This window comes from Mytilus trossulus, chromosome 5, assembly GCF_036588685.1.
Source record: "Mytilus trossulus isolate FHL-02 chromosome 5, PNRI_Mtr1.1.1.hap1, whole genome shotgun sequence".
NCBI classification, from domain to species: domain Eukaryota; kingdom Metazoa; phylum Mollusca; class Bivalvia; order Mytilida; family Mytilidae; genus Mytilus; species Mytilus trossulus.
In genome coordinates this window covers 36,034,932-36,057,847 of record NC_086377.1, presented here as the reverse complement: position 1 = coordinate 36,057,847, position 22,916 = coordinate 36,034,932, and the positions used below count along the sequence as shown (strand labels likewise).

The window sequence follows — 22,916 nt, the reverse complement described above, 5'->3', positions numbered from 1 at the left end:
TAGTTTCTGTTAAAATCTTCAAAGCAAAACAAAGCCTACATATTTGGCAAAATTTATCAGAGCAGAACAAAACATAAACTTTATCTGTAACTCATCATGGTAGACTCACATGTAGCAGAGGAGATGTTTGACACTCGACAGACGACAGGTAAATTCCATGGACGCCAAGTGATGGCAAAAGCTCACATTTCCTTTCAGGAAAGCTAAAAGTAAAAAAGGCTAAACACCTACCTTAAACTTTTGCCTCCATACTTGAAAAAAAACACATAGCAGCCAAAGGTATTGCTGTGTTCCTCCAATCTCCTAGTTCCCTCTTTGTTCGAAACAAGATCCCCATCATATTCCAAAAGAAATTCACCTTTGCTAAAAGATCTTTCAGCAAACACCCCTTTTCCTGTTTAAAAACCATAGAATTGAAAAGGTGTTAAGAAAGGGAAATCCAAAAGGTTCCTTAATGATTAAGCATTAGAGGTATAAATGAACAAAAAGAAAATGTACAGACTCTAATAATTGTCCAAGCTTGATATATCTCTGAATATAGTTACACAGCATAGTTTCTGACACAGGATAAATAAGGTAAAGGTGGTAATATGACTAAGTGGTAACAAGTGTTTAACAAAATATATATAAAATCTCAACCGTTACCAACCTTACAGTAAAAAGAAATCAAGAGGCTCTCAAGAGCCTGAATTGCTCACATTTAATTTTCCTTCTTATACTCCATCATTTTTTTTCAAATTAAGAAAAATTGTCTTAAGGAGGTTTGCGGGTGCAAAAATTGCAGCAAAAAGCTAAACATTTCTTTTTCATTACAAATTTTATCTATTACACTATTAGTAATAACTTTATGATATGGAACAAATATTAACCAAAAGAATCAATTGGACCTAGATGACTTTTAAAATGTTATAACATGATAAAAGCTCTAAATTATCTCCCTTTGGTGCAAAAAAATCCATCAGCAGTGTATCTTAAACTGATCTTATCACAAACTAATACATGTAAACTAAGATAAGTTCCAAAATTCTTGGACTGAGGGGCAAGGCCATATATTCTCCATGGAAATGAGATGTGCCAAAGCGTATACAACTGCATACCAAATATCATTGACCTACCATTTGTGGTTCCCCATAAACTGACCTTATCACTAACTAATACATTTGTACATGTAAAATAAGCAAAAGTTTTGAAGTCAATAAACCATAACTGAGGGGGCAGGGTCAAATAATCTCCATGGAAATGAGATATGCCAATGCTTATACAACTGCATACCAAATTTGGTTGACCTAACCCTTGCCGTTCTTCATAAACTAAACTAAAATCACAAACTTATACATTGTTGACACCATTACGTCGCCGCTGACGCTGGAAACAGCATACCTATGTCTCACTTTTAGACTCCATCAAGGCAACATAAAAATAATCTACTTTAAAAGTACAATAACTCCTTAAGATGTTAATCAACAATTTTGTTTCATACTGACTTATTTGTAGATCTTAACTTTGCTGAACATGTTTGGTGTTTACAGTTCATCTTTATCTATAATAATATTCAAGATTATAACTAAAAACTGCAAAACTTTCTAAAATTATCAATTCAAAGGCAATACCCCAAAAAAATCAGTTTTACCCCTATCTTCTATTTTTAGCCATAACTGCCATGCTTTTTGACAAAACAGTTAAACTAGATACCCTAAGAATCATTTAACTAAAGTTTGGTTAAAATTGGTTCAGAAGTTTTTAAAGGAGAAAGTCTTTAAAATTGTTAACACTGGACGGATGATGGACAAGGGCAACGGACACCAAGTGATTGAAAAAGCTCACAAGTCCTTTCACGAAAGGTGAGCTAATAACTACAACCAATGAAAATATATATCCTTACCAATTGTATCATCTATATATCTTACAACAAAACCGTCTTTGTCTTTCTTCAACCTGATATATTGTTCAGCCTGATTTTCAGGAAATGTTTCCTATAAAAAGAGAGAGAATTAAAAGCTTTTTATTCATCAGATAGTTTAGAAATAGAAATTTCTACAAAGCTGTTCCTCAACCTTCAAATAAAAACAAATATTCTATAAAATTAAAGTATTAATGATTATGAAAATTACGATTTTTGCTTTATCCTACATATCAGTCTTTTAATGTTTTTTTAATTTCTGTAAAACTTTAAAGTCTTGAATAACAATGAATCTATTTTATTTGCTTTGAGACCATAATATTGTCGAAAAAATTACTAAAAATGATTTGCATTTCTATTTAAGAAGGAGTCAGGGAAACGCTTAGAATACACGATTTTGAGTTATTTTTCTCAGAGCTTCCCCTTACCAAAAAAATTTCGCCTCACCATGCTTGGCAAATATATTTTGCCTCAGTAATAAAAGGGGCTAGTTACAGCCCTGAAATTTAGTTGAATTCAAACAAAGTTTAATTTTTAACTCTTCAAAGCTTCATATGGACTAATTTCAAATGTAAATGCACAATAAGGCCAGGGTTTTTAAATTTTTTGGTTTACAGATTTTTTCTATGAAAAACTCAGGTTGGTCAGTTCAAAAAAGAAAAGAAAAAAAAATCTTCCAAAAAATATATATTTCACCTTTCTAACAAAATGTTTGATATGCTATTCTGAATTCATGACATTTCTTAAATTTTTATTTAGATGAAATATTATTGCTCAGCTATCATAAACATTGCATTACATCGTGTCCACGAACAAAGAAGAAATTAAACCATTATTTCCTAAACAGATCAGACTGAGGTTGCTCATTGTCAATTTCAGGAAACTAAAGTGAGTAATAATATTCAAGAACAAAAACTGATAAAAAATGCAAACATGTTGTACAGAAATAATTTTTAACATGCATTTATGTAAAAAACATAATAGACTGGTCCACTAGAATAAAGAGGTTTCAGCTCTAAATTTGGATTGTGATTAAATAGTTGACACAGCATAGGTTTCTGACACAAAATGAATGTGGTCTAATGAACTTAAAATTTTCGTTTTACCTTTGAGCAATTCACTATGCTGTTGAATATTAATCTTTTCAAAAAAATGTTTGAAGAAATTTTCTTTTTATTTATGAAATTTCAAATGAGTAAAATTGACCCCCCATTTTTTTTTACATCCCCCTTTCCTTTATTCCAAAACCAATCTCAATTCAAATTTCTAATGGAGTTTGCAACAATAATTACTCATTTAAATACATCATAAAATATTAAAATGTAAAAGAAAGTGCTTGTTATCACTGAATGGTAAAGATTGTTTGAATTTATCATTTGGTAGTAAAGGTGAATATACATTGTATATTGTATAAAACAATGATTTAAGTTGATTCAACTACTATTCTGGACAAAGAAAGATAACTCAATTTGAAGTTTCTTGTTATTGCACAATATTGTGCAATTAGATATTTCTTGCTATTGCGCAATACTGTGCAATTGAAAATACTTGCTATTGCACAATACTGTGCAATTGAAGATTTCTTGCTATTGGGCAATACTGTGCAATTGAAAATTTCTTGCTATTGCACAATACTTAATATAATAATTTTGGATCATGATTTGGACCAACTTGAAAACTGGGCCCATAATCAAAAATCTAAGTACATGTTTGATTTCAGCATATTAAAGAACCCCAAGGCTTCATTTTTTGTCAAAATCAAACTAAGTTTAATTTTGGACCCTTTGGACCTTAATGTAGACCAATTTGAAAACAGGACCAAACATTTAGATTTTACATACACAGTTAGAATTGGCATATCAAACAACCCCAATTATTCAAATGTTGATGAAATCAAACAAAGTCTAATTTTGGACCCTTTGGGCCCCTTATTCCTAAACTGTTAGGACAAAAATTCCCCAAATTACTACCAACCTTCCTTTTGTGGTCATAAACCTTGTGTCAAAATTTCATAGATTTCTATTTACTTAAACTAAAGTCATTGTGCGAAAACCAAGAAAATGCTATACATGTACTATCAAGTATAATAATACTTGCAGCTCTTTTGTGCATTTTAAGATTTTTTTTATATATCCATCCTCATACATTGTCATAGCAATTTCGAATGATTTTTGTATGACATTTTGTCGGTCTGACAGAGTTTAGGATACACTGTGAAAAGGGTGAGAAATTTTTCCATTGCTCGATTTTATCATAACATGCATAAGTATCTGAAACTTATCAGATGTCAGTATACATTTTAAATACAGTTAAACCACCTTTAGAAAGGCATATATATTTGTCAAACCAATTAATCTTTCTTCATTTTCTGATGTGGTATTTCCACTGATTCTAGACATAGATGCTATAAATACAATTATTTTTGACATTTGCACCAAATTTTACATTAAAAAGATTACATGATCACAATTTTATCAACAGAAATTCCATAATGTCAGTGATCTTTCAAGTATTCATTAAAAGATTTTGAAAGTTCAACTTTTTGTCAATGTGCATATCTTTCAAATAGAAAGTCTGACAAGAATGGCAGAAAAAAATGAACTTAACATTTGATAATCATTACTTTTATCCAGAAACGAATACAAAAAACTCATTCACAGATAATCTTAAATGTCAGCTGGAAGTGTGCTGAAAACCAATTTTAATTATAAGAAAATTAAAGAATTGCCAAAAAGTGGGCACAATTTTAGTTAGAAAAGAAATTGTGAAATGATCAAACTTACAGTATTCTGATTTGCTGTGTTATTTAATCTTGTACTTCTTCTTTCCCTGGAATAATCAATAAGTTATCATAATCTACAAATTTAATTGATAGGCTTAATACTTCAATGTATATTCATGTATAGGCACATATTTTGTATATATATTAATTGTTAGTAAGCAGACATAAAGAGCTAGTTTTTACACTTTCCATTTTGGGGCCCTGGTATAGCTTAATTACTGTTGATGTGAGCCAGGGCTCTGTGTTGAAGATCTTCCTGTGGTAACCTTACTTCAAATACAATTGGGCAAAGTCAAAAAAAATGGTCCAAATTTATTTTTTTTGGTCAAATTTCAACATAGTTTTAGTCCATTTTCTTTTACAGTATCTTGATACATATACATTTAAGTTAATAAATCCAAAAGGATATTAAAAAGTATAAAGAAACAAAAAAGTTCTGTTACTTTATTGACATAAACCAATTGAAAAAAATTAAATCAAGTATACCTTTTGGGAATATGATTTCAAACAAATTCTATCAAATATTAATATTTTTTTCACCCCATTTGATTGCAGAAATCCAAACATTACTTTAAATGCAAAAATTAATAATCTCATCTTTGATTATAATTTTTTTTAATGTTTTTGGCTATTTTTTGTATCAATTCATTTAAAGTTGATTAAAAAAGTTTTAATTAAAAAATAATTCATCAATTAGTTGATAAACAACCTTCTCCTTATTAAAATTAACCCTTTTTTAAATTCAATGACAAAAAAAAATGATAGATAAATCTTTTAAGAAAAAAGATGTATCTAACAGAAAATACATCCAATTTCCCCTGTTTTTGTTGCACTCCTGACATATTATACACCAAACTAAAATACAGAAACTAGAACAAAATGCTCATGATTTTTTAAATTTTTTAATCATTGATGGTTTATAAGGACCTAAATCTGTCATTTGAATGTAATTTCTGTTTTACCTTATGCATCTTATGCACTTCAGACCATATTTAAATTGGATTTTCTGACACATTCTTATACAATTGAGGGTAAGTTACCAAACTATGAACTAAATTCCATTAAATATCCATCAGAATTGTTGTTTGACAGCTGAAAAAGAGATCTGCAATCTTCAAAATTTTTCTGAACTCTTATTGTTTTTTAAATTATTACCTATATAAGGTACTTTATTTTACCCTATCTTGTTGCACTCCTGACATTCAATATATATCATAACAAAATAGTTTATCCATTATCAAAACATACCATGCTTTCTAGATTAAGTGTTTATATACATTTGTGCCTTTCAGATTTGACATTTTATTTTCATTTAAACAATATTTTTATTAGCTATATCATACATATCACTTATTGTATAAATAAATTCACATCTCATCACATTTCTCTACTATTTTTTTAAATAACAGTGATTGCAATGTCAAAATGGGCTGAGTGTTGTGGCTTGATGTGTAGATTAATCCTGCTAAATATCTTTGTAAAATATTGAGCATTAGACAAATTACATTAAAAAAAAATGCCAAAATTGTCAGGAGTGCAACACTTTTTCTTGACATTTGAAAAAAAATGTTTTATTTGAAAGACACAGCAACTTGTAATATGATGACATGTGCCATAGATTCTTATGTATATTAGAACTAGAATGTCATAGGGATGATTTCAGCTCAGAATGGAGCTTATCCATTGAACCTTTTAGATACAGATGTGTTTTGAAAAAGAGTCGTGCCATGTCAGGAGTGCAACACAAAAAATAATGTTACTGAGGAAAAGATGAATTTTGCTTAAATGGCTCACACCTAAATATAAACAAATAGCAATCCTGTATAACAAACATGTTCTTTTAGAATTTCAAAGCAGGACTTATAGATTTATTAGTTTTAAGTATATTTGTCCTAATCAAAAATTCTTGAATTTTTATATAATTTAGGATTCTCATAAACTGTGCATTTTTAAGAGAAATAACCATATTTCAGTTTCAAAAGTTTTATAATGGTTTCATGAAATACTAATTAAATTATTATAACTGTAATAACAAACAGTTAATTTTTATGAACTCCTGACATGAATTTACCCCAACAAAAAGTGTTTGCATATATATTCAATATTTTTATCTTAGAAAGTTTCTCAAATTTTGAGTTCATCTTGCTTATCCAACCTTAAAATAAATAAAAGATGGGAAAGATAGTTGATGAAACTAAACTTACTAAACTTACTTGAGAATAGAATCAGACAGACTAAGGGACCAAAACACACCATCAAAGTCAACATCGACTATAACTTTGATGAGCAGAAAATTGAGAAAAAAATCTGAAAGAAGATCCACCTAAAGGACACACTAGACATTATATAACCAAAGAAAGCACAAGAAATGTAAAACTTAATTTAAATACAAAGACTTTAACCTGAAATCAAAAAACATAGTTATAATAAATGGAAGAAAAAATAGAGAGATTGGCAACAGAAGAGAAAAATAAATTTACACAATCCAAAAAAAATCCAAACCCACAGAAAAATATTCCGTTGATAAGTAAAAGTACAGGTTAAGATACACCATCTAGAGAAACAGAAAGAGAAGACTTAGTTTAGGAAAAATTTGTCCTGACAAACACAAATCTTGCCCTGTAAAACAATTGAATACATCATAGCCACAGCTAAACCAAGGTAGTTAGAAAGAACTAAAGTACTGATGGAAGTGTGCTAGAAGTTGATGGGTGCTGAAGTGGAAACAAAGTTGAGAGATCCTTAATAGATTTGGAAACTTGAAAAGAAACTGGCATTTTCAAAAAGAATAGAGGCTACCTAAAAAAACTTAGACTTAGAACTTAAAAGGAACTCTTTGAAAATGTCATTTTCTTTTCAACAGTTTTCAGATATTTAAGGGGTTCCTCATCTTTGATTATACTTCAACATTTTAAAACTCATCAATTTCTTGTACTCAGCTGGCATCAGTTCTCATTAACTCTGACAACCACCTTGGTGTAGCTTTGGATATGATATGCTCAATTGTTTTAGCACAAGATTTGGAATGGTCAGGCAGATAATGTCTTTTTCTTTGACTTCTCTTTCTGATTTTTTTAGGTATTGTTAGTCCATCTGTACTTTTGCTACATGACTGGACAATTTTCTGTTGGTTTGCAACTTTTTCAGCTTGTGTCAAGTTTCTTCTTCTCTTTTGTTACCACTTTCTCTGTTTTGTTTTCCTTTTCTCATATGTGTTTTAATTCTGGTCAAAGTCTTTTGAATGAAGTGTTACATTGTTTTGTTTTCTTTATTCTTTCTTTGTTTATATTTGTCTAGATTAACCTTCAGATTAGGATCTTAATTCATTGTTTTTCTCAATTTTCTACTCCTCAAAGTTGAAGTTGTTGTTGACTTTGTAAGCACTTAGACTGTCTGATGTTACTCTAAAGCTTAGTTTCACAACCATCTTTCCAATCTTTCATTCATTGAAAGGTTGGGTCTTAAAATTGAACTCAGAATGTGATAAATGGTTTGTTATGGTAAATCCATGTCAGGAGTGCAACACAATTAATAGTTTGTTATATCAATTATAATAATTAAATAAGTGTTACATGAAACCATTCTAAAACTTGTAAAATGAAATATGGTTATTTCCTAATCAAATGACAAAGTTTAAGACAATTACCTTCCATAATTTGAAAATTATATGAATATTTAGCATAAAAATATGTTTGTCTGTGACAAAAAACAATTCTTGGATCTAAGTCCTGCTTTGAAACCTACCTTTAAGAATTTATTAAACCTCAAACATGTAACCTAAACAGTTAGAAAACATGTTTAGATGCATATAAGTCACTAGTAGGTGAAATTATCTTAAAATGTAAGTCCAAGAAAATGGTATTTTAAAAGTGTTGCACTCCTGACATCAAAGAAATGGTTCTAAAAGAAAAGTTCCTTGTCTATCAGACTTCTCTTTGGGTGCAATCTTGTATCTAGTATAGTATCTTTTGAAAAATAAAGCAGAACCATATATTTGCTTTTGCATTTTTTAAGTGTGAGTCTTTAAACTTCGAAGTTGCACTCCTGACACTCATAGGGAGGCCTTATTTACTTGACTCTGACACATTATTTATATCAATAATCAGGTACATAAACTATTTATTCTAGAAAGGACATATTTGTTTCACAGTATTGACCTTTGTTTATGTTTAGGTGTGAGTCATTTGTTCAAAATTCAGTCTATTCCTCAGTAATACTAATTTTTGTGTTGCACTCCTGACATGGCACAACTTTTTTTTCAAAACACATCTGTATCAATATGGTTCAATGGAAAAGCTTCATTTTGAGCTAAATTCATTGCTAAGATATAACAGTTTTCAAAGAAATAAGAATTTATGGCATATCACTCCATAAAACAATTTCCTGTGTCTTGAAAAAAAAGTATTTTTTCATAATGTCACAAAAAAGTGTTGCACTCCTGACAATTTTGGCGTCTTTTTTTAACATAACTTTTTTAATACTTGAGATTTTCCAAAGAAATTTTGCAGGAATTTTCTACACATCAGGCCACATCATTTGAAATCAAATAATACAATCAAATTATCAGCATGGCTGATGAATATTGCTATATATGCAAGGAACCATTTTTTTTTACTTTGCCCAATTGTGACTTGTATGGAGAGTGCTATTTTCATTTACTGGTCATAAAACATTGCAAAATCTTTCGATTGGTAAGCTGGAAGCTCAAAAGATAAGGAAACTTTGTATAAGATTTTTTTAATATATTTGGTATAAATTAACTGATGTTTAAAATAAGTAATTGCTAGTTTAAAAGTTTTCAACAAAGAGGAGGTGGGTTCTGTTCACAGTGTAAATATTTTGACTCTTCCATCTTTGCCTTTTGACCATTAATAGGGTTGTAGAGGGTTTAAGTTTGTGCCAAATTAGCTCAAAACCTGCTGAACGATGTCTTAGATGGCAACAAAACAAAAGATTTCATGTATTTTATCTATTAAACCAAAGGTTAAAGAAAATATTCTAGCTGATACAGATTAGTAAATTTAGGTTAACAGTGAAGTAATTATTCATGTAGGCAACAATAGGGTACATTGGTAGCTTATAGCCTTTTGGGTTCTGTGTTTATGATATAAGAATAACACCCATAAATTACCAAATACTTTACAATGCCTTTAGGTGTACATAAAAAACATCACATATGATAGTGCAGCCTTCCTTGATCAAAACAAGTATTCTTAAGGGTACTATTAAATGCTATATGACTACAGGAAAGAAATATAAACATGACAAATGAAGCATAACCAGCTTAATCTTACGATGAAACTTTGTAAATTACAAAAGAAAAATTCTGGAAAATTTCTTGATATATTTGCATTAGCCATGTTAGCAGCTGTTGTTTCAATTTACAGCAATTACCTTTTTACATAGTGTCACTGTCAGTTACCTTTAAGTTCAGAAGACTTTTATAGCAACTAATACACCCAGGGCAGGTGTTGTACAAGTTTACAATTCTTGTAAAAATAGGTAATTCAAAGTCTCAAATGACCATCATGAAATGATACAAGAGTGCACATGTACACATTGAAATGTCTCTCCTTCTTAACTAATCACTGATATTATGTTGATGGTCATAAATATAAAGGTTTTATTACAACTGTCACATAAACTTAACATCAACCAAGAAAATCAAACATTGACAAATGAACCATGAAAATGAGGTCAAGGTCAAATGAACCATGCCAGACAGGCATTTACAGCTAACAATTCCTCCATACAAGTAACAACAAATATAGTTGACCTACTACTTATAGTTTAACAGACCAAAAGACAACCAGGTGCTCCGCAGGGCACAGCTTTATAAGACCCCAGTGGTTGAACCTTGTACAGTTGGGGCAAATTTGGTCACAATATTCAAGCTTGATTCTGTCTGAATTTGGATTGTGATAAAATTTTTGACATAATATAGGTTTTTGTCACAAAATTTATGTGGTCAAAGATCTAAAAAAAAACTATGTGCACAATTAAAGATTTCTTCTTAAAACGAAGTTCAAAATTTTAAAAAATTAAAAAAAAGGAAGCCCTTCAAAAATGGTAAAAATCCATTGCAGGATTGAACCTTGTAGTACAATTTCAGAGAGATCCATACACTTAAAACACAAGTTATTGTCTTGATTGTTTTGGAACCAGAAACATGCTTCTTTTTGGCCCCTAATTCCAACATATTTTTGTGGTATTGAATCTTCTGAAAAAATTTCATGAAGATCTATTCACTCAAACTAAAGTTATTAAACCAATGTGTCTCCGGACAGCGACCACACAGTCAGACGCACAACATCATACCATTATACAATCCAAAAAATTTTTTGGAGTTCTATAAAAACTTAACAATGAGCAATGAACCGTGAAAATGGGGTCGAGGTCAAATAAAACCTACACGACTGACATCATGGACATAGAGATCTTTAAATATTTCCATACACCAAATACAGTTGACCTATTGGATATATATATAGTATGAAGTGCCGTTAGTTTTCTTGTTTGAATTGTTTTACATTGTCTTATCTGGGCCTTTTATAGCTGACTATGTGGTATGGGCTTTGCTCAGTGTTGAAGGCCATACAGTTACCTATAGTTGTTAATGTTTGTGTCATTTTGGTCTTTTGAGGATAGTTGTCTCATTGGCAATAATACCACATCTTCTTTTTTATATGATAGTAATTTTCAGTATTATAAAAAAGACATTTTTTTTAAAACTTAGCTTTCATCATGAAAATGAGGTCAAGATTAGATGACAACTGCTAGTTAGACATGTACACCTTACCATCATTCCATTCACCAAATATAGTAGACCTATTGCATAAAGGAAAAACAGACCAAAACACAAAAACTATTATTCCACTGAACCATGAAAATGAGGTCAAGGTCAGATGGCACCTGTCATTTGGACATGTACATCTTACAGTGCTTCCATACACCAAATACACTATAAATATTGCTTGAAGTATCTGAGATATGAGACTTGACCACCAAAACTTAACCTTGTTCACTGCTCCATGAAATGAGGTTGAGGTCAAGTGAAAACTGTCTGATGGACATGGACCTTGCAAGGTACACACATGCCTAATATAGTTATCCTGAAAATGAGGTCAAGGACATTGGACATGTGACTGACAGAAACTTCTTAACATGAGACATCATATGAACAAAGTATGAAGCAGTGACTTTAACCTGAACTTGGCTTAAGCTGGATAGACAAACAAATAGACGGATAAACAGTCCCACAGACGAGAAAACATAATGTCCCTCTTCTATCATACAGTGTAGGTGGGTAAAAAAAAATGTGTGCAAAACATATGAATACCTGGGAAATATAAACTTTGGTTCATAATTTGAAAGATATATTTTATAGTCTAAGGCAATATTAAGATCTTATCTTTTTGAAGCATGTCACAGACAAAATAACTTTGTCAAATCATCTTTGATTGTGTAACCGGAGAGCACGAATTTCATTACAAAATTGCTTGTCTCCATCGGGACTCGAATCCGGGACATTTGTGGTACAAGGCAGCGCGCTAACCGACTGAGCTAAAGAAGTACTTCCTTAGCTCAACCGCTTACGGCTGACTAAGTATCTACTACGTTTTCTAAGGGAAGCAATCCTGCCACAAATGTCATGAATTAAAACTTGCCTTTCATCAATATTATATATACATGTACTATTCTTACAAATTACAAAGTAATTACTCATTTGTAGTATTTAGTTTATCACTGTCAAACCTACATGTATTTTAATGTATCAAGAAATAGTACTTACCAAAAACTACAATTTTCAGTATGGATTAAATACAGATAGAGTTAGACCAAATACATGAAATAATAATGATGTCTGGCAATGCTCTGAGATGGTTTTTTTAAAGTTACGATACTGGCACCAATATTATATATACATTATACAAGGTATACCACAATTGCGATCTGTCCAAGGAACTGTCCTTGGGCCTATACTCTTTTTAATATACATTAATGATTTTCTAGAATACCTGGAACACAGCAAACTACGACTCTTCGCTGATGACAGTATTATATACCGAGAAATTACATGTCAACAAGACTGCACAAATTTACAAAAAGATCTTAATGCAGCAGCGAAATGGGAGGCTGATTGGCTCATGGCTTTCCATCCTGGAAAATGCACTATCTTAACCATCACACAACAAAAACAACCATTTAAACACGATTACATCCTTCATAACCATACTTTAGAATTAGTAACATCTGCAAAATATCTTGGCGTAACCCTACAGTCTAACTTAAAATGGAACATTCACTACAACAACATCGTATCAAATGCAAATAAATCTCTTGGCTTTCTTAGGCGAAACTTAAAAATTTCTAACTCCAGTATCAAATCCCGTGCTTACCAATCAATAGTGAGACCAAAACTTGAATATGCCTGTAGTCTATAGGATCCACACACAGCAGATTATAAAAATAAGCTAGAAATGGTACAGAGGTGTGCGGCCCGATATGTATGTAACAATTACCACAACACCAGTAGTGTAACATCCATGTTAAATGAACTACAATGGCCCTCACTCAGTGACCGCCGTCTCAAAACCAGACTTATCATGTTCTACATTGTACAAGGTCATCCATGGACTCATTGCAATCCCAGGGATCTCCATGACCTGTTTAACGATGGCGCCCCGCCATCGTTCAAATGTCTTCCGCCATGGTCAAATGACTTGCTCCATCGTTCAATTGTCTTCCGCCATCGTTCGAAACTGTGGTCGTTTTTATAGCCTGACGCCATTTTTGTAGCAATTTTAATCAAATGCATGTAATTGCATAACACTCAGGCTTTTTTTTATAGTATAATCCAATACAGTTCTCACGCCTAGGGGATATCGGGATTAAAATCGCTAATCATTTGTACATGAGCTTGTACAGGTAGATCAACAAACCAGAAAGGAGAATATTATCTGAAGATAGACGATTCATTTGTCGAATTATTTAACTAAGTTTCTGCAAATGCTTATGATAATTTAGATTAAATAAATAAATTAATAATCCAGTTACAAATTTTAACAAGTCGAACACATGCTTTTGTTTTGACTTACGCAATCAGCATCCCCCTTTTTAAAATTTACAAAATAAAACGTAAAACAGTAATTATTATTTCATTTCAAATAGCTCGAATACTGCTGTTTTGTAACGATAATATAGAATTACTTTAAAAGTTAAAAATTATAAACTTTTAATATTTCCTGTAAAGAAATATCGTATCGTAATTCCGAATTCATTTCGTAGTTTACAATGAAAATGATACATCCGCATTTCCGGTTTCTATTCAGACTTGAAAGATGCATGTTGCATAGCATGGATTTGCTAAATAAAGTCATTAAAAACCTTTTCATTTGACAACGTTTGTTAAAAAATACATTTTTTTTAACCCGTACGACTCGTTTTGTCGTTGCTGCAAATCAACCATACCGGTAATGGTTTCATGACTTCTGAATTTGACAGTGTCCGTGAAAAATAATCTCCACATGATTTTTTACCCCCATACCAATTACCAAAAAAAGCAAGAAAACTACATGGTGACCTTTGTGATAGTTATTTGTCATTCTAAGGGAAAGGGAGGGGGCATGAGGGCTTGTCCTTTGAAGAGTTACAAACGGCAATTATGGAAAATACATATACTTCTATATAGTATTTATAATGAAAATATAATTTAAATAAGCAATGAATTAGCATGTTCACCTATCCTTATGTGGAGGAATGAAATACTTTCGATACCGCTACACTGTACGGCGTAGATACAATTTATGATGGTGAAAGTTCCTCCATGGTTCAATTTTCATCCATGGAGATCCCTGAATCCCATCACTAGTCCTCATACCATCAGATACTAGAACAAGAAAATTCCATACTCAAACATTTCGGCAAATGTCCACCTCTAAAGACATTTACAAATGGTCATTCTTTCCGCAAACAATCATTCAATGGAACATGTTGCCACAAGTTGTGGTAGCAAGTCAAACCATTGAAATTTACAGAGATCAGTTGACACCAACTGTTCTCCACAACATAATTTAATTCTATAAATAACAATGTACATATTTTTAATCACTTGTTGTTTTCTTTCATGTAAATATCACCAAGTATTCTACTAAGTAAAAGATAATTTTTTGTTCATATCATATACTCCGCGCATGCAACAGTTCGTAATCTTCAATAATAATGAAGCTGTAACTGTATATCAGAAAATGAAGAAGAAGAAGATCACCAATTACAGGAGATCCGTATGTTTTAATGAGCATCATATTGAATTACCTAATCTAGTACTTGCGTGATGGGTCTTAGACCCTTTGGCTTTGCATATCAACGGGGTAGGAGATGTCGGAAATGATGAATTGGTACGTAATTTCAGAGCCAAACGTCGTGAAGGATGGTCGATCCGAACTGGCATTTTTTCCGATTTTAATGATCATGAAATGAACGAGCCTGAACACATGTTAAACAGAAGCAAGTTAACTCGTACCAAAAAAGTTAACTCGTACCACTGGGATGTCGTCAGGGAGTTCATAAATCCACGAAGCTGCTATCTAAATTCCCGATGACTTGTTTTTTTTACGTCAACTTTCAAAGGTGTCCACCCAACTTGGATGTTCCAGCAATAGCAGGCCCGTAGCCAGGAATTTCCAAAGGGGGGTTCGTTTGACTCACAAACTCGACTTTAACAGTCACAATTCGAACAGAACATCGACTTTAACAGTGCTTATTTGTTTTCAAGGGGGGGTTCGTCCGAACGAACCGAACCCCCCTGGCTCCGGGTATGAATAGGATATCATATGACGTGACTATTCGTGTCTACCTTTGACGGTCACTAGTCGCGTCCTTGTCGTGTCCATTTTAGATGGTAGAATGGTGAATGAATCACTAAGGTTTGACGTCTCTTTATCACCCTTGGAGGGTGGTTTATAGAATTCAAAGGAGTGGTGTTAGCGTCCTGTGTCTAGCTTTTAAGATTTCTACGCATTATATTTTCACTACTAAGAACAACTACATGTATCAATAGAACGAACCTTTCTTGCTTTACAAAGGTATCTGCCTCTTTTGTTAAAATGTTGAATAAATGTTTTTCTACCCGTTCTTATAATTCTCTCAAAAGTTAACTTTTAAAAAGCAGGAATCGTGTTTAACTATCCGAAAACATATATTTGTAGGTCATGTGCTGCTATTTATTGGCACATACAAACAACATCTCTAATTTGTCTAAGTGAAAAATAAATTCAAAAGAGAATAAAATGCATAAATGTGATACAGTTTGATCTATGAGCCCAGGATACATTGGTTCACCAATTTCGTGAAATAGTTTTATAGTGTACTATGCAACCAATGAAGAGTAATGAACAATGGATTGATAAATTAATAAATACTCACATTTTGGATATTCACAAAAACCTTTTCTTCTAACTTTCACACAAATTTCAGAAATATTCGGATAAAAGTCTCACAAAAAAGCAAATATCAATAATTAACTGTCGTGTGTTCAAAACAACGTAGCTTTGAATGTTACAAATATCACGTGTTATGCGAACACCACTGCAGTAATATGAGAGTTTTATGTCAAACCTGATTGGATGATGTCTGGAAAGATGCATACATTCGGAGTATTGTACCGCAATAATATGGATAAAATTATGCTCACTCTATTGAAGATGTCTATATTTTCTATTAGAGAGGGTCGTAAACAATTTGTACATGTTGTAATAAGACAACTTTCATGAAATTTTCGGTTTTCCGAAGGTACCTAATGTATATAAACATACAAATGTAGGTGGTTATAGTTGAAAATTTAATATCATATCTATAACACTTTATTGTTTATCGATAAAAAAAAACATACAAACAAAAAATTAGTTGTATAAACGAAGGAAGATATTAATGTAGAGAAAATTCATATTTGATGTAATATTAAAAACTATATCTCTAAAAATACCCCTTCCCTTTTTTGGTACACAATAAGAAGAATTTTCACTTGTAGAAAATTGTTTTGCGTATTCCGCGCATTTTGAGAAAGTATAACGCAACACTATATTAATCCCACAATTCATGTAAAGTTTCATGTCAATCATACTAACAGATGCGCCAAAAAGCGCAATTGTTTCCTAAACGGAGTGGCTATTTATCCAGCTAGCCGGACGAATAATGCCAGGGCTATTTGTCCGGCCATTGGAATGCGCATGGCATATTATGTGCGTTTGGGAGTGCGTTTGACATTTGTGATATTATCTTCAGTAGCACAAGGAGGGGCGCGCTTAATTCGATCACTGATTTTCAATTTTAAGATCACGACTGAATTCGGCGATATCAACGTTTGTGATAAATTTTGCAGTTTTCAGAATTTGACAACGGCATACGAAAGTATGAACTTCAAAGAATGATAAAATCTATAAAAAAAAAGAGAGAGACTCAAAAATAATTGAAATCACAAGGAAAATGGGAAATAAAATGTAATTGCTCGTAGAACTATAGTTTTACTAAATAATTCGACTCGAATCAGCCGAATGAATGGTGGAAATGATTTTCAAATCAAGAGTACTAGTTGTTGAGAAAGGCCTTAACAATGGCATGTCTAACTTAATAAAATATAATTATATTCCAAAAATGAATATTGCAAGTAGCTCTTGGAATGGGATATATATTAAGGGGAGGGGTTTGAGGATACATGTGCAAAAAGTGGGGATGTTGGATATATAATTATAAAAAGTGGGTTATGACATATAGGGGACATTAAAGGTGGGGTTTGGAGAAAAAAGAAAAGAGGTATTTGGGAAAAAGAGCACACCGTGTCACCTCGACCACATCACGGAAATAAAATAGATGAAGTAATAAATATGGAATATATATGATTTGTTTTTATTATTCGTAATCCAGATTGGACTATGTACTAGTATATAAATTAAGAAAGAAAAAACTATTACAATTACCAGTAACAAGATAAGGCCCTTACAATAAAGATTACAAACATATATGCTACCCCCTGGTGCTACTGAAGATAATATTACACGCACACACAAATAGTGACATGCGCATTGTACTGGCCGGACAAATAGTCCTGGTTCTTTCCTAAAAATGTTTTATACCCGTAAATTTGATACTCTGTTTCGGATACTAAAAGTATGAACAGATTATTGTTTGTTAGTGGCTTTGAACTAGCTGTCAGTTAACTGCGAGTACTCTCAGATCTGTTCCTGTCAGTGAACTGCGAGTACTTTCAGATCTGTTCCTAGTGTCTTTTTGTTGTTGGGATGTACAAATACCCGGCCACGTTCTCGTGTATTTTTGTCCATCTGATGAGTTAAGCCTTTTTCAACTGAATTTTATAGTTCGTTCTTATGATGTATTGTTATACCACTGTCCCAGGTAAGAGGTCGGGATAGCTGGGATCCCGCTAACATGTTTAACCCCGCCACATTATGTATAAATGTGCGGCCTGTCCCAAGTCAGGAGCCTGTCGTTTGTTTATGTTTTACATATTTGTTTTTCGTTCATTTTTTTGTATAAATAAGGCCGTTAGTTTCCTTGTTTGAATTGTTTTACATTGTCATTCCGGGGCCGTTTAGAGCGTACGGTTACATATAATTGTTAATTTCTGTGTCATTTTGGTCTCTTGTGGAGAGTTGTCTCATTGGCAATCATACCACATCTTCTTTTTTATATAAAATTGTTGACGCCGTTCACGCCAATCGAAGTTACACGACAACAGTTTTCACTAAAGCATAAATGACTTTAGCTTTAGGTAAGTCCTATTTTTTTGAAACTCTTGGCTCTATTTCCAACAAGATGAGGCCTGAATCATTCACGAAACGTTCGGGGAGTGGCAAACCTGATACCACAAGTTTTTAAAATATTAATTATAATAAGACGCTGCATGGACACCATATTTGGAAGAGAAATCTTCTCCGGACTGAAAGAAGCGCATTGCGACAAACAAACTAGCATACTAGGCATGACACATTATTTGACAGTTTAAATTAAATTCTCTATTTTTCCAAAATATTATCTTATTGCCATAAAATTGAGAATGGAAATGGGGAATGTGTTGAAGAGACAACAACTCCATAGAACAGACAACAGCAGAAGGTCACAAACAGGTCTTCAATGCAGCGAGAAATTCCTGCACCCGCAACCAGTTTATATACATCATAGTGTATATACGCCCCATATGTGTTTTCTCAGTATGCCTTTTGTTGATTATTAAACTTCTTTCATATTTTTATCGAATTTATATTTCATTATGGTCTTATAATGAGACTACTATAACACTATATGTGTTATAGTAGATCAGTCTTAGGGATGACATCAAAAGTTCAATGAAGAATAAAAAACTTAATTCACATAGTTTTTTTCACTGACCCCCACACCCCCCTCTCTTAACTTAATTTTGGAAAAATTGATTGACCAATAGGGATATATGTAAAATCGATTTTAGATTATCAAAACTTGCAGTTTTAGATTATATAAAAAGGTTGGGGTAACAGAGCTCTAGCGAAACCCTCTATCAATTAAGTATTGAAGCAGCCCCCTTCCCTTCCAAACAAAGCTGCACATCGTTTATCGGTTTATGGTACAACATCGTTAGTGATCGGTATAGGAAAGAACAGTTTATAAGGTTCTCAGGAGCAAGTCTGAGAAGTTTGACTGATTTTTGGGGGTTTTCAACCGATCTATAAAAATCATAGATATGCGGACACTATGGTTCATGTTGACCTTTTGGCTAAAATGGCTGCATTTTCACCTCAAAATTTACTATGAACTAGTACAGACAAACCTGTGCATCTGGAAAAGTTTGAATACAAAGCATGCCTAGATAACTAGAATTCAAAAGCATTGTATAATTCAGAAAATTTATAACTCAACTGGATTTTGCAGTGTACTTTTTTTTGCTTGATATGGTCCACTCCGGTACACAGTTAAGTCACCAATTATTGTCATGTAATGTACATATATATTGTCCATCTATTGCCCATTTCAAACAAAACAGTTCAATCCAATAATTACCTGTGGGGAAGATCTTAAATCTCTTTCTCAACTTAGTTTATTTTGGTACCTTCTGGAGAAATGAAAAAAGAGCACTGCAAAATCCTGTTAAGTTTTTATTTTTGAAATTTATTTATCTAGGGCATGCTATGTCTTAAAACTTTTCTAGAAGTACAGGTTTGTCTGCACACAGAGTGAATTGTGATGTGAAAATACGGCCATTTTAGCCAAAGGGTCCACATGGACCCTATCTAGTGAAAAATAACATTCCTTATCGCTTGTTTTAAATTTATTTTTTCAATTGATATACTCCCATAAAAAAAAAAATTTTAACACAAATTAATGATATGAAAATGTTTTGTCGTAAGAAATGTATATAAAAGTAAGAAATTTAGATAATATAACTGGCTCCCGGTAATGAACGGTAACTCTGTTATTGTTTTTTCGGGGGGAAATGAATGGTTTATCATATCCAATCGTTTTGAAAAATCGATTTTTTTTTTCAGGATAGTTGCCACCGTGCACTTGCACTTGCACGCAAACTAATTGTTATAATAGTATAATAGAATGATATATATACAAATGGATGAAAATTATATATACTATATATACATGTAACTATGTAACTGTTATGTTACTATAGTATATAACAACAAACCAGTGTATAATTCTCTTGGACTATTATTATATAAGTATAATTATAGTACCAAATATACTAATGTGTATCACTACAATACCATGCATGTAGTTATTACGGTGCGGTTAAATTTCCTGTCATTTATGCATCTTCCACGCACGAACTTGTATCAGAAAAAAAGTATCTCTGTACATTAAACTCAATTTCAGGTATAGAGATGTGATCTTTTTCTGTGACATTTACTTTTGACAATCCACAAGAACTTGTGGTCATCCGATGTTCAGTACTTCAGTACTTTGATTATAAGTTGGGTTTTTCTTAGAGAGAAACGTAGAATATACTGTGGTTTGTATTAAATAGTTTGCTGTTAGCCCTTATACATAGCAAAACCAGCAGATTTCTCTAGTCTCAATTAATTGATAATTTGACTTGTAGCAGAAAAAGAAGAAGGTATGGCCAAGTCACCACCTCTCGAAGCAACATTACATCACAATGTACTGAGAGCATTTAAGCAAACATGGAATACTTATATAAAGTGCAGACTCTGTTAGGTCACCGTCATTGCTCAAATGATGGGGAGACAAGGAATGTCTTGTTCCAGTTTTTATTCAGGGACAAATGTCATCTCTTCATGCAAGATCTCTTCAAGTTGTTCAGCTGCGAAAATCAATTTGTTTTAAAAGCTGGGTTTGTTTTGAATGGAACATCTCGTGAACAGGTCGTTGTCCATGTTTTAAAAAAAAAGATGAATTAAAACAATGGTTTTGAGATTCTCAGATCTACAATGTTGCCATGGAAACTGTTCAAAAATATCGAAATTATAAATATTCTTCAAAAATGTATAAAACTTTACAGAAATGTATACTGGCAAATACAGATGTGGCATTTTTTTTAAAACTCCCTGAAGACGAACTGAAGAGAGTGAAAGAACATCACTCAGATGGAATAGCTGGACTAAAGAAAGAATAGCAGCTAAATAGATATAGGAAGCTGTGGTATGAGTGGCAATGCGACAACTCTCCATCCAAATAACTATTTATAAAAGTAAACCATTAATTATAGGTCAAGGCACGGCCTTCAACACGAAGCCTTGGCTCAAACCGAACAACAAGCTATAAAGGGCCACACAAGTACGAGTGTTTAAAACTATTCAAACGGGAAAACCAACGATCTTATCTATATAAGAAAACGAAACACGAAATAATTACCTTTGCAACATATTGCACAGCGAAACATTTTCTTGGTACACTTAACTTATAATGCAAGCTAAATGATGTATTGAGTGTACTGGCATGAGATACATGTGCAATTGTAGGCATGACTGTTAAGTTCTACAGGATAAATCGATAGAAATGGACCAAAATTTGTATCTATGTTTTATGTGATATTCCTCATTCCCGTTTACTGGCATGACCCTGTATTTAGGCATACTAGTAAACTTGTCATGGAAAAAAATCAAAAGAGTGTGTCTTGTTTTTCTTCATGTCTTTTGGAATAATTGATCAATCATTTTGTCCTTTTAAATTAGTTCATATGTTCATCTTGAACTATATTTTTTTTTTCTGAAAGATTTTTCTTATTTTTGTCTTTTCTGTCTCAAAAGTGGGACTGTCATTTTGATATTTTTAACGTATATGATGAAACATTTGCTAAGGTCCACAGTCCCAATTGGACGATTTACATTTAAGGAATAGCAGTACTGTAGTTGAAGAGTTTCCATCGTCAATTGTAGATTTACTAATGTATGTGCCTGTCCCAAGTCAGGATCCTGTAATTCAGTGGTTGTCGTTTTTTTATGTGTTACATATTTGTTGTTCGTTCATTTTTTTACATAAATAAGGCCGTTAGTTTTCTCGTTTGAATTGTTTTATTGTTTTATTGAATTGTCTCATCGGGGCCTTTTATAGCTGACTATGCAGTATGCTCATTGTTGAAGGCCGTACGGTGACCTATAGTTGTTAATGTTTGTTTCATTTTGGTCTTTTGTGGATAGTTGTCTCATTGGCAATCATACCACATCATTTTTTATATTGATGATCGCAAATGCAGTTTTACTGGCGACGCGTAGCGGAGACAGTAAAACGGAGATTTGGGACCGTCAAATCAAAACCTGTTTAACCAGTGGATCATATTTCACAGACTAGGAACTTATTTTACCAGGTGAGTTCACAAACCCAGAACTAATTTCACCAGGTAATTAACACATCTCAAAAACCTGGAACATATTTCACTAAGCAAGGAACAAATTTCACCAACCCTGTACTTATTTCACCAGGTAAAGTGTGGAACTTATTTTATAGAGATGGAACAAATTATTTTAAAATTATTTATGAAAAACGTTCTCCCAGGACAAACTCCCTGTGATATAAGTTCCACTGACACTTTTTTCACAGGAACAAATTTTGGCTCACACCAACATTTGCAGCGGAATTAAACGTTTTAATGATTATGGAACCAAACCTTCTCCTTTATTTTCTAAAACAATAGTATTATAACATCACAACATAAAAAAAAAAAACACGAAAAAATATCAATTGGAAGCCTTAGCTCAATAAAAAACGTAAATGAAC

General features: G+C 32.4%; 1 protein-coding gene across 1 annotated transcript in view; it reads right to left on the bottom strand.

Annotated features, from left to right (window-relative positions):
* LOC134717898 (uncharacterized) overlaps positions 1-16,222 on the bottom strand; it is a 43,948-nt gene extending 27,726 nt beyond the window's left edge. The window contains exons 1-4 of the mRNA XM_063580395.1: positions 16,107-16,222; positions 4,684-4,729; positions 1,883-1,973; positions 232-394 (exon numbers count right to left, since the gene is read on the bottom strand). Coding sequence (XP_063436465.1) covers positions 232-394; positions 1,883-1,973; positions 4,684-4,729; positions 16,107-16,108 — 302 coding nt within the window. The 5' untranslated portion in view covers positions 16,109-16,222. The remainder of the gene's footprint in view (positions 1-231; positions 395-1,882; positions 1,974-4,683; positions 4,730-16,106) is intronic.
* Between the last annotated feature and the right edge of the window lie 6,694 nt (positions 16,223-22,916).